General features: G+C 36.3%; 1 protein-coding gene across 4 annotated transcripts in view; it reads left to right on the forward strand.

Moving 5' to 3' along the window:
• PRMT3 (protein arginine methyltransferase 3) overlaps positions 1 to 13,206 on the forward strand; it is a 134,355-nt gene that overhangs the window by 43,050 nt on the left and 78,099 nt on the right. For all 4 annotated transcript variants that reach the window (XM_065882044.1, XM_065882041.1, XM_065882043.1 and 1 more), the window contains one exon: positions 7,745 to 7,844. In XM_065882044.1, the coding sequence (XP_065738116.1) occupies positions 7,745 to 7,844 (100 nt within the window). The remainder of the gene's footprint in view (positions 1 to 7,744; positions 7,845 to 13,206) is intronic.

The raw sequence follows: 13,206 nt of genomic DNA on the forward strand, positions 1-13,206 counted from the left end.
GGCTGATTAGTATTCCATTGTGTGTGTGTGTGTGTCTGTGTATCATATCTTCTTACTCCAGTCATCTGTTGCTGGGCACTTGGGTTGCTTCCATGTCTTAGCTATTGTATATGGTGCTGCTGTGAGCACTGTGGTGAATGTATCTTTTTGAATTAGTGTTTCTGTTTTATCTGGATATATACCCAGGAATGGAATTGCTGGATCATGTGGTATTTCTGTTTTTAGTTTTTTAAGGAACCTCCATACTGTTTTCCATAGTACCTGCACCAATTTACATTCCCAGTAGCAGTGTAGGAGAGTTCCCTTTTCTCCACATCCTCTGCAGCATTTATTATTTATAGACTTTTTAATGATGGCCATTCTGACTGGTGTAAGGTGGTACTTCATTGTAGTTTTGATTTGCATTTCTCTAATAACTAGTGATGTTGAGCATCTTTTCATGTGCCTATTGACCATCTGTATGTCTTCTTTGGAGAAATGTCTACTTAGGTCTTCTGCCCATTTTTTCATCGAGATGTTTGTTTTTTTGTTATTGAGTATTATGAGCTGTTTGTATATTTTGGAAATTAAGCCCTTGTCAGTTGCATCATTTGCAAATATTTTCTCCCAGTCTGTAGGTTGTCTTTTTGTTTTGTTTTGTTTATGGTTTCCTTTGCTGTTCAAAGTTTGATTAGGTCCCATTTGTTGATTTTTGCTTTAATTTTTATTGCCTTGGGAGACTGACCTAAGAAAATACTGTTACAATTTACGTCAGAGACTGTTTTGCCTATGTTCTCTTCTAGGAGTTTTATGGTATCATGTCTTATATTTGAGTCTTTAAGCCATTTTGAGTTTATTTTTGTGTATGGTGTGAGGGGTTTACATGCGGCTGTCCAGCTTTCCCACCACCACTTGCAGAAGAGACTGTCTTTTCTCTACTGTATATTCTTGCCTCCTAGGTCGAAGATTAATTGACTGTAGGTGGTGGGTTTATTTTCGGGCTCTCTTTTCTGTTTCATTGATCCATATGTCTGTTTTTGTGCCAATACCGTGCTTTTTTTTTTTTTTTTTTTTGCGGTACGCGGGCCTCTCACTGCTGTGGCCTCTCCTGTTGCAGAGCATAGGCTCTGGACACACAGGCTTAGCGGCCATGGCTCACCTGCCCAGCCGCTCCGTGGCATGTGGGATCTTCCTGGACTGGGGCACGAACCCATGCCCCCTGCATCAGCAGGTGGACCCTCAACCACTGTGCCACCAGGGAAGCCCCATACCATGCTCTTTTGATTAGTGTAGCTTTATAGTATTGTCTGAACGTTGGGAGGGTTATGCTTTCAGCTTTGTTCTTTTTCCTCAGGATTACTTTGGCAATTCTGGGTCTTTTGTAGTTCCATATAAATTTTAGGATTATTTGTTCTAGTTCTTTGAAAAATGTCATAGCTAATTTGATAGGGATCACATTCAATCTGTAGCTTGCTTTGGGTAGTATGGCCATTTTAACAATATTAATTCTTCCAGTCCAAGAACATGGGATATCTATCTGTTTCTTTAAATCATCTTCAGTTTCCTTTACCAGTGTTTTATAGCTTTCAGTGTATAAGTCTTTCACCTACTTGGTCAGGTTTATTCCTAAGTATTTTTTTTTTAATGCAATTTTAAAAGGGATTTTTTTTTTTTTTTACTTTCTGATATTTCATTTTTAGTGTAAAGAAATGCAACAGATTTCTGTATGTTACTCTTGTATCCTGCTACCTTGCTGAATTTGTTTATCAGTTCTAGTAGTTTTTGTGTGGAGGCTTTAGGTTTTTCTATATAAAGTATCATATCATCTGCATGTAATGACAATTTTATCTCTTTCCTTCCAATTTGGATACCTTTTATTTCTTTTTCTTGTCTGATTGCTATGGCTAGGACTTCCAATACTATGTTGAATAGAAGCAGTGAGAGTGGTCATTCTTGTCTTCTTCCTGAATTTAGTGGGAAGGCTTTCAGCTTTTCACCATTTGGTTTGTTGAAAATTTTTGCATGCATATTCATCAAAGATATTGGCCTCTACTATATATGTGTGTGTGTATTTTCTTTTGTTTTTTGTAGTGTCTTTGTCTGCTTTTGGTATCAGTGTGATGATGGTGGCTTCATAGAATGACTTTGGAGGTGTTCCCTCCTCTTCAGTCTTTTGGAATAGTTTGAGAAGGATTGGTATATGTTCTTCTTTGTATGTTTTGTAAAGTTCCTCAGTGAAGCCATGTGGTCCTGGACTTCTGTTTGCAGGGAGTTTTTTTTTTTTTTTTGCAGGGAGTTTTTTTATTACAGATTCTGTTTCACTTCTAGTGATTGTTCTGTTCAAATTATCTGTTTCTTCTTGATTAAATTTTAGTGGGGTGTATGTTTCTAGAAACTTGTCCATTTCTTCTAAGTTGTCCAATTTATTGGCATATAATGGTTCATAGTACTGAATACGTAATTAATATATAAAAATCAATTGTATTTCTGTAAAGAACATGAAACACACACTGAAAATTAAAGTATATCAAAGTGTATTGTTAATATTTCTAACCTCCTTCCAGACAATGCAAGGACGTTAAGTCACTTTTTTTTTTTTTTTTTTTGCGGTACTCGGGCCTCTCACTGCTGTGGCCTCTCCTGCCGCAGAGCACAGGCTCCAGACGCTCAGGCTCAGCGGCCATGGCTCACGGGCCCAGCTGCTCCACGGCATGTGGGATCCTCCTGGACCGGGGCACGAACCTGTGTCCCCTGCATCGGCAGGCGGACTCTCAACCACTGTGCCACCAGGGAAGCCCATTAGTCACTTTTAATGGAAAATTCATCCAAGGGATGAATGTCCCCCAATAGATGCTGTGCATGAACTACCAGTCAGCTGTTTTAACAACTTCTTCCCCATTTTACCCTCTGACATTGGTCAGTATTTCCTTGCCATGTATTTCTTTGGTATCTTTAATCTTACAACATTTTCTACAGTGATTTCTGCAAAGAAAAAACCTGTGAAGACCCTAATGACTACCAGGATTTGAACCATTCTCTACAAAGCTTATTAATAACTCAGTAGAAATGTTATCTAATTTCTCTTTTTCACATCATATTTCGAAAGCTATCTAAACTCCCCTCTCAGTGAGCTGGTTTTTGTTTCCTCCCTCTGTCTTTTCTCCTGTTGATGCCCCCATTCTTTTGTATGTCAAAAACATCATGCAGTACTATTCTTGGTAACTGAACAAAGTAATCAGATACTGCCTCCTGAATATTCTCTTGGCTTCCCAACAACAAGATTACATAAAGTGCTGAAGAAGGAGGATTTGCTGATTTCCACATCTGTTCTTATCTTTGCCAATAGCATTAAATTATATTGTTATCATAAAGCCAGTCTAAGTTGACTTGCATGCATAACATGCCTACTGTTTTAGAGAACTGTTCTACTTGAGGGTTGGGGTGATGACAGGGGATTACCTCTCTTGAGATAGATAAATTGCAGCCCTGCTCTTACTCACTGTAGTAGTTTAGTTGTATCACCTGGAAGCATCTGTTCACAGCCTCTTAGGGATCTATCATCGACCCAAGTAATCCTTTCTACTCAGTTGTATGTAAAATAAGTGATAGTATCCTCCTGATTGTTTATCCATGCCAGTAATGATTTCACCAGCATTTTCTGGGATGTCTCTCAAAAATGTCCTCTTTCACAAAATATTCTCAGCACTCAGTCCTCTGACCATGTCCTCCTCCGTTTGTATCATCTTTGGGGGTAACCCCAAGCTTTAAGTTCATTACTTTCTTAGTGGATACTTCATCTTCCCAGGCAGCCATATAAGCATAAGAAGGCCTTCCAGTGAGAGGAAAAACTGTTCTTCTGGTCCTTTCTCTTGCCATCATCTCTTCTCTGAAAAGACTGGCATTTTTTCAGAAATGCTAGTAACTGCCAGATAGTGTAATTTTTTACTATTTTCCTCTCTGCCTGCTGCTGCCTATCAGTCCAGTAGCTACTTTCTCTGAATCTCGGTTTTGCCACTTCATACCAAGGATGAGTAGGCAACTATCCCAGGATTAGATCCTCCTCTTATTTTTCAGTCTCCTCCTTTTTCTGGCTAAAAAGTGCCTCAGCCCTTTTGATTGATGGATCTGTATGAGTCCTCCTCACAGCACTACTCTGAGACAAAATATTTTCAAATCAGACACACAGAAACCTGATTACCCAGGATTACCCAGAGAGATTATCCAGTATTAAGCTTTATTAATAATTTCAATGATACAGGCAATCAAGAGACTCAGAGAAAGCAGGGAGCAATCTGGTACATAGAGCAGGACTCCTTACTGTGGAAGTTAATAACCTATGTACCTTACTTAGAGGCCTGTCTACTCTAGGCCAGAGTGTGCATGTCTAATACAGGGAAGGGAATAAAGAAGTTGCTTTTCATGTCCCAGACTTCTTGATTAGTCTGGACCTCTTAATTGCCTGTATTTTTGAAATTATTTGTGAAGCCTGACACTGGGTAAAATCTCTGGCTTATGTGAGTCAGATTTGACAGTCTGATCCTTATTCACTCACCGAGATATGTCCATTCTCTTTTCTCATTATTTCCTATTGGGACATAGAAATGCTGTTTTGTTTACATATTGTCTGAGAGCTGATCCTAAAATTCATATGGAAAACACAAATGACCTAGAATATCCAAAAGAATTTTAAAAGAAGAATAAAGTTAAAGGACATACACTGTCAGACTTCATGACTTGATTTAAAGCTATAAAAATCAAGAAACTGTTGTATTAGCAATAAGGATATGCATCTAAATCTTGGGGCAGAATTGGAAGTTCAGAAATAAGCTTACACATTATGTTTAATTGATTTTTGACAAAGATTCTGAAGTAATTCCATGGGTTGATAATACTTTTTCTTCAACAAAGTTGAAACTATCACTTGTAATAGTTTTTCCAGCAAAGTTTTTTCATTATATATGAAAATAATGATCATGATGCTATATTGGAAAAAATAACTTAAAATGGAAACTAAAAAAATTTAGAAGAAAACATAGGTGAGAATATTTGATGTAGGCAAAGATTTCTTAGATATGTCACCAAAAGCATGAACCACAGAAGAAAAATATGATAAATGGGGTTTTATCAAAATTAAAAACTTTAGCTCTTCAAACATATCATTAAAAAAATGAAAAAGCCACAGGATGGAAGAAAATATTCGCTGTCCTTAAATCCATCAGGGTTTTTATCCAGAAGATGTAAAGAACTCTTAAATTTCAATAATAAGAATACAACTGAGCCAATTTTTTAAATGGGCAAAAAATTTGAACAAAAGATGATAGGGGAATATGGCCATTAAGCATATGGAAAAAATACTTGGTCATTAGGAAAATGCAACTTTTAACCATGATGAGATCTTATCACACAGTTAAAATTTAAAAGATCAGCAATACTAAGATGACTAGATTGTGAAGCTATAGAGAAAACCATAATTCAAAAAGACACATACACCCCAGTGTTCATTGCAGCACTATTTACAATAGCCAGGTCATGGAAGCAACCTAAATGCCCATTGACAGATGAATGGATAAAGAAGATGTGGTATATATATGCGGTGGAATGTTACTCAGCCCTAAAAAGGAACGAAATTGGGTCATTTGTAGAGACATGGATGGATCTAGAGACTGTTATACAGAGTGAAGTAGGTCAGAAAGAGAAAAACAAATATCGTATATTAACGCATATATGTGGAACCTAGAAAAATGGTACAGATGAACCTTTTTGCAGGGCAGAAATTGAGACACAGATGTAGAAAACAAACGTATGGACACCAAGTGGGGAAAGCAGTGGAGGGGGTGGGGGTGTGTGCTGAATTGGGCGATTGGGATTGACATGTACACACTGATGTGTATAAGATTGATGACTAATAAGAACCTGCTGTATAAAAAAATAAAATTAAAAAATTAAAAAAGGAATGTTCATATATTGCTTGTTGGAATGTAAAATTGTATATGAACTTTGTAAAGCAAAATCGCAGTTTCCTAAAAAGTTCTATCACTTCCATTTAACAGAGCAGTTCTTGTACATAAATGTTAATAGCAGCCTTATTCATTATAGTACAAAGCTGGAATAATCCAGAATCCCATCCCCACGTGTGTGGGTGAACGAAGGTGTTTTATTCATACAGTGGAATACTACTCAACAATACCTAGGAATGGAACTACTGATATACAGAAACATATGCATGAATCTAAAAAGTATGCTTTTTGAAAGAAACCAGACACAAAGGGGTACATTCAGTATGATTCCATTTATGTAAAACTCTACAAAGTAACAGACTTCTTTAAAAAAATTAATTTATTTATTTATGACTGCCTTTGGGTCTTTGTTGCAGCGCGCGGGCTTTCTCTAGTTGGCGGTGAGCGGGGGCTACTCTTTGTTGCAGTGCGTGGGCTTCTCACTGAGGTGGCTTCTCTTGTTGTGGAGCACGGGCTCTAGGCACGCAGGCTTCAGTAGCTGTGGCTCGTGGACTCTAGAGCTCAGTCTCAGTAGTCGTGGTACACAGGGTTAGTTGCTTGGTGGCATGTGGCATCTTCCCAGACCAGGGCTCAAACCCATGTCCCCTGCATTGGCAGGCAGATTCTTAACCACTGCGCCACCAGGGAAGTCCCCAAAATACGAATTTTAATATGTAGTAAAAGAAAGAAATCAGTGCTTGCCTGTGGATGGGAGGATTTTCTGAAAGGAGCCCTAATGAATCTTCGTAAGAAAATAGAAATGTCTATATATTGATAGTGGTGGTGGTGGTCACCCAAGTATATGTTTTCTTTTTAATTCAACAAAATTTACCCTTAAAATGCATTTAATCTTACGTATATAATACCTCAATGAAATTTGGGTGGAAAATCCCTCCTTTGTTAGGAGAAGAAATCCTTTATAATTCAGATGTACATCCTTTGAAGGTTGCAAGTTTATTTAATTAGATACAAGCTTAGTAGCTTGCTTTTAGCTTTTTGGAATTATCTCTTTAACTCTGTTGTTCATTTGAAATTGCAAAAGGAGGGGGTGAAAAATATGTGCTAATCTAGTGATCAAGCATGCAAAAATATCTAATGAATGGTATTGGACAAGGTTAAATTATTTATGATGGGAGGAGAATTTCAAGTTTTACACAGCATACGGTATTTTGTTATTCATGATAATACGTTACCATTATATAGGGCTTGAGGATGTGTACATAGCTTTCACAAATGTTTCATCCTCATAATAGGCTGTGAAGTAGTTAGGGAAGGTATCATCTTTCTGTTTTACACCTGAACACACAGGCTCAGTGAGATTGTTACATAATTTGGTGAAGATCACTTAGCTGACAAGTGCTAGAGGACCTGGAAATCAGTGTAAGAGCTCTGGCCCTGTCTCTCCACTGTGACACACTACTTCCCTTTAAAATATACTTTTGTTGTCTGGTCTGTCTCCATCTCTCCCTTTAAAAAAAAAAAGACCCATTAACTTTATTGACATGTATTTTGACTAGAATTCGGGTTTCTTTCCATGCTGTAGTTTTAAACGCTGGTTTAGTTGTGTTATTGTATTAACCAGAAACATTCTGGGGGGTTCATGATGTGACCAAAAAGCAATTACAGTGCCCAGAGAATAAATAAACTTTGAAAAAACATACCTTTGGGTTCCATAAACTAAAATGAACGGTTGCCAAGAAATTATGTAATTTGACTAGTTTTCAGAATCTGTTTAACATACTAATTTAATTCATTATGACAATTTTCAGACTAAATAAACTTGAAGATACTATTATGCTAATTAAAGGAAAAATCGAAGAAGTTTGTCTTCCTGTAGAAAAAGTGGACGTTATTATATCCGAGTGGATGGTAAGTGTTTGCAGAGAAAACTACTTTTATTAATTTTTTAAAAAGGCAGTGAATAAAGTAGCAGGTTTTCTGCGTTTAATTATATTTGATAAATGGCAAAATGGTAGCATTATTTTAAAAACAGCTACAGTCTTTTTATGGTAGTTTATTCTGAAATGGCACTTATTTACTGGCCATTTATAATTTTTTAAAGAAGAGGGTAAATTAGCCTTTTTGCTTTTAAAGTCATAATAAAGAATTATTATTTTTCTACTTTCTAGATTTGTAGAGACCTAAATATGTTTTCTAAAAGCCTATAAGGACTAGTTAAGGATTTCCTAAGACTGTTTATGTCATAATAATGTGATGTTGCCACTGTTGCTGTCATACTTAATATCCTATCTTTCTGATCTGTTAGGTCATGTAATCCGTGTCCTTTATCACATAAAATAGGATTTATTGGCATTATTAAGATAATAAAATTAAGGTACAATATATAACTTTATAATTTGCTTTTGAAACCACAGATCAAGACTAGAGTATTTATTTTAAAGAGTCTGTAAAGTAAAACTAATGGTATTGTCAACTGATTTAACTCACTGATATGCCACTTCAATTAAGACAAGTATATATTATTTTCCAGATATATGAAGATTTTTTTTTAACCATTTGGAAGTTGTTAAGCTTTTTTTTAAAAAAAGTATTTGATAACATGTATTTTCATTAAATGAATTTATCAAAACTTATCGAAAAGAATGAGTTTTGCTTTACAATTTTCTATAAATTTTGAATAAACATAGAAAATAATAATTCTAGCAAAATTGCACTGACTTCAGGGAGCTTTTGAAATGTTCAGTTTTAATGTAGTGGTTTTAATTTAGACCCAGTGACAGTCACTGATGTTGGCAGTTACTCTTTTGCATGTGAAACAGTGTGTTGATTTTTTCATGCTAGGCTTGGCTTTTAACAATTCTTGATCACAATATCATTATTCTTCTTATGCCAAATAATTTGTATCAGCACCCTGATTTCCCTTATGAATTGAGTGAGAAGGAATGAATTTGTATCAGCACCCTGATTTCCCTTATGAATTGAGTGAGAAGGAATGAATTAAAAATTCAGCATCTTTTTAAAGACTACAAAAAGGTGTTTTGGAGAAAGTACATTTGAGGCATCTGCTTGGCAACAACTTTAAGTAGTTTATACTAAATGTTGGCTGACATAATCCTCATTTCTCTAGGGACCAGTTTATTTTTCTTGGAAAATGTATCTTTAAAATTACCCCGAATTACACTTGAAGCAAACTAAAAGATAGACTTCACTAAACTTCCTGTCACCTCAGTTAACTAGCTGGGTAGTTCTTGCCCTGCCTAGCAGAATTATCCTTCTGGATAGTGATGTTCTAGGAATTTTCATTTCAGAACTTGAAATGTGGTCTAGAAATATTAATATGCAATTGAAATCTTAGAGCCAGTTGGTATAATAACAAATGATAACTTAGCTAGGTTGAGTGAATTTATGAGATTGTTACAATTATGATGTGAACTTTACTGGAAGGTATGCTGGTCTTGGGCTTATTTTGTCCTCAGATCCATTTGACATCCTTCTTTTTTCTTCTGTCTGATTGGAGAAGGGCTACTGCTGCAGGTGGCTTTTCCTAGGCGCCTGTGGCAGCCGACTTCTATTGGGTTTGGGGAATCTAATGGGAAACATTAATGGGAGATTTATGGAAGGGAGAAGACAGGGCATACTTCTCTTTTGTCTCTAGTGGTGTTGCTGACAGAAGCTGTTTCTTTTGTGGCTCCAATTCCCACTTGTCATAATTCCAGTGTCCACTGTGCGATCCTAGCCCTGGGCTCTTGTAGCAGCGCTTTTTCGTTTTGTTCCTCTAACTCTTGTAGTTAGACTCTAATTGATATAAAGGGCACCTTTCATTTTGGAGGATTAGTCAGGCATGATCTCTGCCTTTATTGGGAAGGCAGTGTCACAGAAACAATACTGAGTCACTGGAACCTGAGATGAAAGGGGTCAGTTGTTTGGAACCAAGGTGCTTTCAGAAACCCTTCAGTAAGGGAAACAAATGTGTGTGTCCAGGAAGTGGTAACTAAGAACTTTCTTTCTTCCTCTTCACAAAGGTGTAGCTTAAGAGTTTACATTATCTTACTATCTGCCTTTTCCTTGTAAGCATCAGTGAGGTTGGAGTCTAGCAGATTGTGTTAAACGTGTTAGGTGGAGCATTAGACATGGTAATTTATGGCAGTTACCGAATCATCTTTGTGGCTTGGCAGTATCATTTATAGTATCTTCTATAAGTAAGTCCCCTCCTAACTTTGGTACTTCTACTCGGATTTCTGAGCTGAGAAGCTGGAAAATTCTAATTACATAATTAAACAAGGAGAAGGTATGCTTCCTAAAATATATTCAAGATTTTTTTCAGATAGTCCTACTTTGGCTTAAACAGTGGGCAAGTGGCAAACAACTAACTATTCTAAATTTATTTTAAAGCCACATTTTCATGAAGCAGCATTTAAAATTAAAATACCTTGCATAGAATCCTCTTTGATTTTTTTTTTTTAACATCAGTCAGGATGCAAAAATCTAGAATAATCCAAGTTCAAGCTATAGCATAGACTTTTTTTCTCTTTTTAAAAGTATTTTCAACAAGGAAGGGCCAAAAAAAGAAAATACCCTGCAGTATTGAACACAGATGTTTAATGGACGTGTAATCCAGTATAGCAATGTAGGCATCATATATTGCAGAGACGTACATCTGTTTTCTTCTGCTATGGTCCACTAACTGATCCATGGCTTAATCTAGATATGTTTTTTGTCTACAGCTGTTCATGAACTTTGCTTTTATTTTGGAAGATGTTCTTAGATAAGAATGTAATTTTAAAAGCCAAATCATTGCTGTTAGCATGTCAGTTTAATAAACTATCACTTGTCTCTTAGATTTATGCATTTCTACATTTAGATTTGCATTTAATTTTACATTTTCACTTTTATTGAATGAAATTTCTATTTGATAAAATTGTTATAATTTAAATAAAAAGTTTAATTTCTATAGGATGTTAATTTTCATGCCTATGAGTATCTGTTCTCATTTTTTACATTTTACTGTACCAACAGAGCCATTCTTTATGACTTCCCATTTCTGATCACCTAATAAAACTTCAAAGTAAGCATCCCTAATTCTTGTCCTGTGAGTCAGTAAAGCCAGGTTGACTCATTTGATGTTGCTCTTTTCCGTCTAAGTTTTCAGCATGACCTCCTTACAAATAGATAGATAAGATCCTGGCATTGCATGATACAACTGCCAGAGGTGATTCTTGTTTGGACATGTTATTTTCTGTCATCAGGACTGTCAGGAAAATTATACATTAGGTGAATTTACATTGTCATGATCACTTATAATATACATTCAGGTTGTCTAAAGTCCTTTGTAATTTTTCTGTCTAGACTTGCTCTTCACAGAAGTGACCTAAAACTTTGTCACCTTTCCCATCCCATTTTCACCAACACACGTGTGTCTGTATAGTGCATGCATGCACAGGCCCACACCCACAATGATGGGATATTCTTTGTTCATATTTAATATTCTTTATTGTTGGTAAATAGCTTTTCAGGATTTTATAGCTTTTATCACTTAGAAACATGACTTGTGATTTGGTTTATCAACAGTCCAGAAACTGGGCCATGAAGCCTGTCATAGGTCACATTTTCAACTGGTGCATGTTGAAATGTCTTTGTTGGTTTTAGTTTGGTCTGGCAGTGAAACCATGCCATTTCAGACAACTGCCACAAGGATTAGGTGGCCTTTCCCGGTCTTTCTTGCCTTAAATGATATAATAATAATTATGTAAGTAGTTCAGTAAATTAGATAAGTTGAATTAATCTTAGAGCTAGGGAAAGTATTGGAGATTAATTAACAACACAAATTTTCAGTTGTACAGGTGTTTTTGCCTTTCCTGTCCACAGCAAGAAATATGCTTATGACCTGAATTTAAGGGTTTTTTAAAACTCTTCTATTTTTCCTCTTTTATATTTATTACTCCAAAAATTTTAAGCGAAATAAAACTGTACATGTCTAGTATGTGTTGTTTTGTCTACTTAAAAGTAGACTTAATCTCATATGTCCAGTGGTTCAAGATAAGGAAATGTAAGACATAACTTTCCCTCAACTCTATACCTCTTGCCATTTTTTTTCTTGCTTTTCTTATTTTTCTGTTGGTCCATCAGAGTAAAAGACATCTTTTTACTGCCAGATTTTTGGTATATTTTTTAAAATCAATAAATAATAATCAATAACAGGGACTTTCCTGGCGGTCCAGTGGTAAAGAGTCTGCCTTTCAATGCTGGGGACACGGGTTTGATCCCTGGTCAGGGAACTGAGATCCCACATGCCGCGGGGCAACTAAGCCCACGTGCCACAACTACAGAGCTCATGTGCCTCAACTAGAGAGTCTGCGTGCCTCAAACTGCAGAGCCCACGTGCCCTGGAGCCTGCGCGCCACAACTAGAGAAGAGAAAACCCGCACACCACAACTAGAGAGAAGCCCGCACACCGCAACGAAAGATCCCGCGTGCCGCAACTAAGACCCAACACAGCCAAAAATAAAATAAATAAATAATAAATCTTTAAAAAAATAATAGTGAAAAATAACAAAGGTTAAAAATCAAAAATACAGTGTTACGTAAAATTAACTGTAAAATATGTTCCTTTGATAACAAAGATTACTGTTGTTTTAAAGTCTTTTGTTTCTATTTCTAAAGTCACATTATTATTAGTGTGTTTTTGGCAGAAATAGTTTGCCCCTTAATGCAAGATACTGATGATTAGTGAGAGCAAAATATGTGTTAGCAAACTGCCTTATTTCTTTTAGTGTGTTTTACCTTCCCTGTCTGGCAAACTGCTAGTAGTTCTGGAAGACTCATCTCAGACATCTCCTCCCTTACGCAGCTTTCCCTTTTAGCCCCTTGATCACATATAGAATCTCTTTTCTCCTTTCTTTTGTGGTTTAGTTTAAGCTTCTGTTATACACTTTTACAGTGTATTAGAATTAATTGTTCATGTACCTTTTTCAATTCTCTTAAGACTGGGAACCAGGATTTACTTGGTATGATCATATTCTGTGAAAGGGATCAGCATTAGTAAATGATGGGGGAATATACATCATAAGAGAACTTTCCCAGATAGAAACTCACTGGCCACAGACACGATCTTATTTATAATTTTCTGTACATCACAGGAAGGCAAGGATGTAGCATGTGACAGAGTTAAGAATATTGCTCCAGAGTCAGACCACCTGAATTCTTGGCCCTGTTTTGCTGCACCTAGGTTTGTTAATTTGGGCATGTTACTGAACCTCTCTGTGAGTCAGTT

Source organism: Phocoena phocoena, chromosome 8 (assembly GCF_963924675.1).
Source record: "Phocoena phocoena chromosome 8, mPhoPho1.1, whole genome shotgun sequence".
In the NCBI taxonomy this organism is placed as follows: Eukaryota; Metazoa; Chordata; class Mammalia; order Artiodactyla; family Phocoenidae; genus Phocoena; species Phocoena phocoena.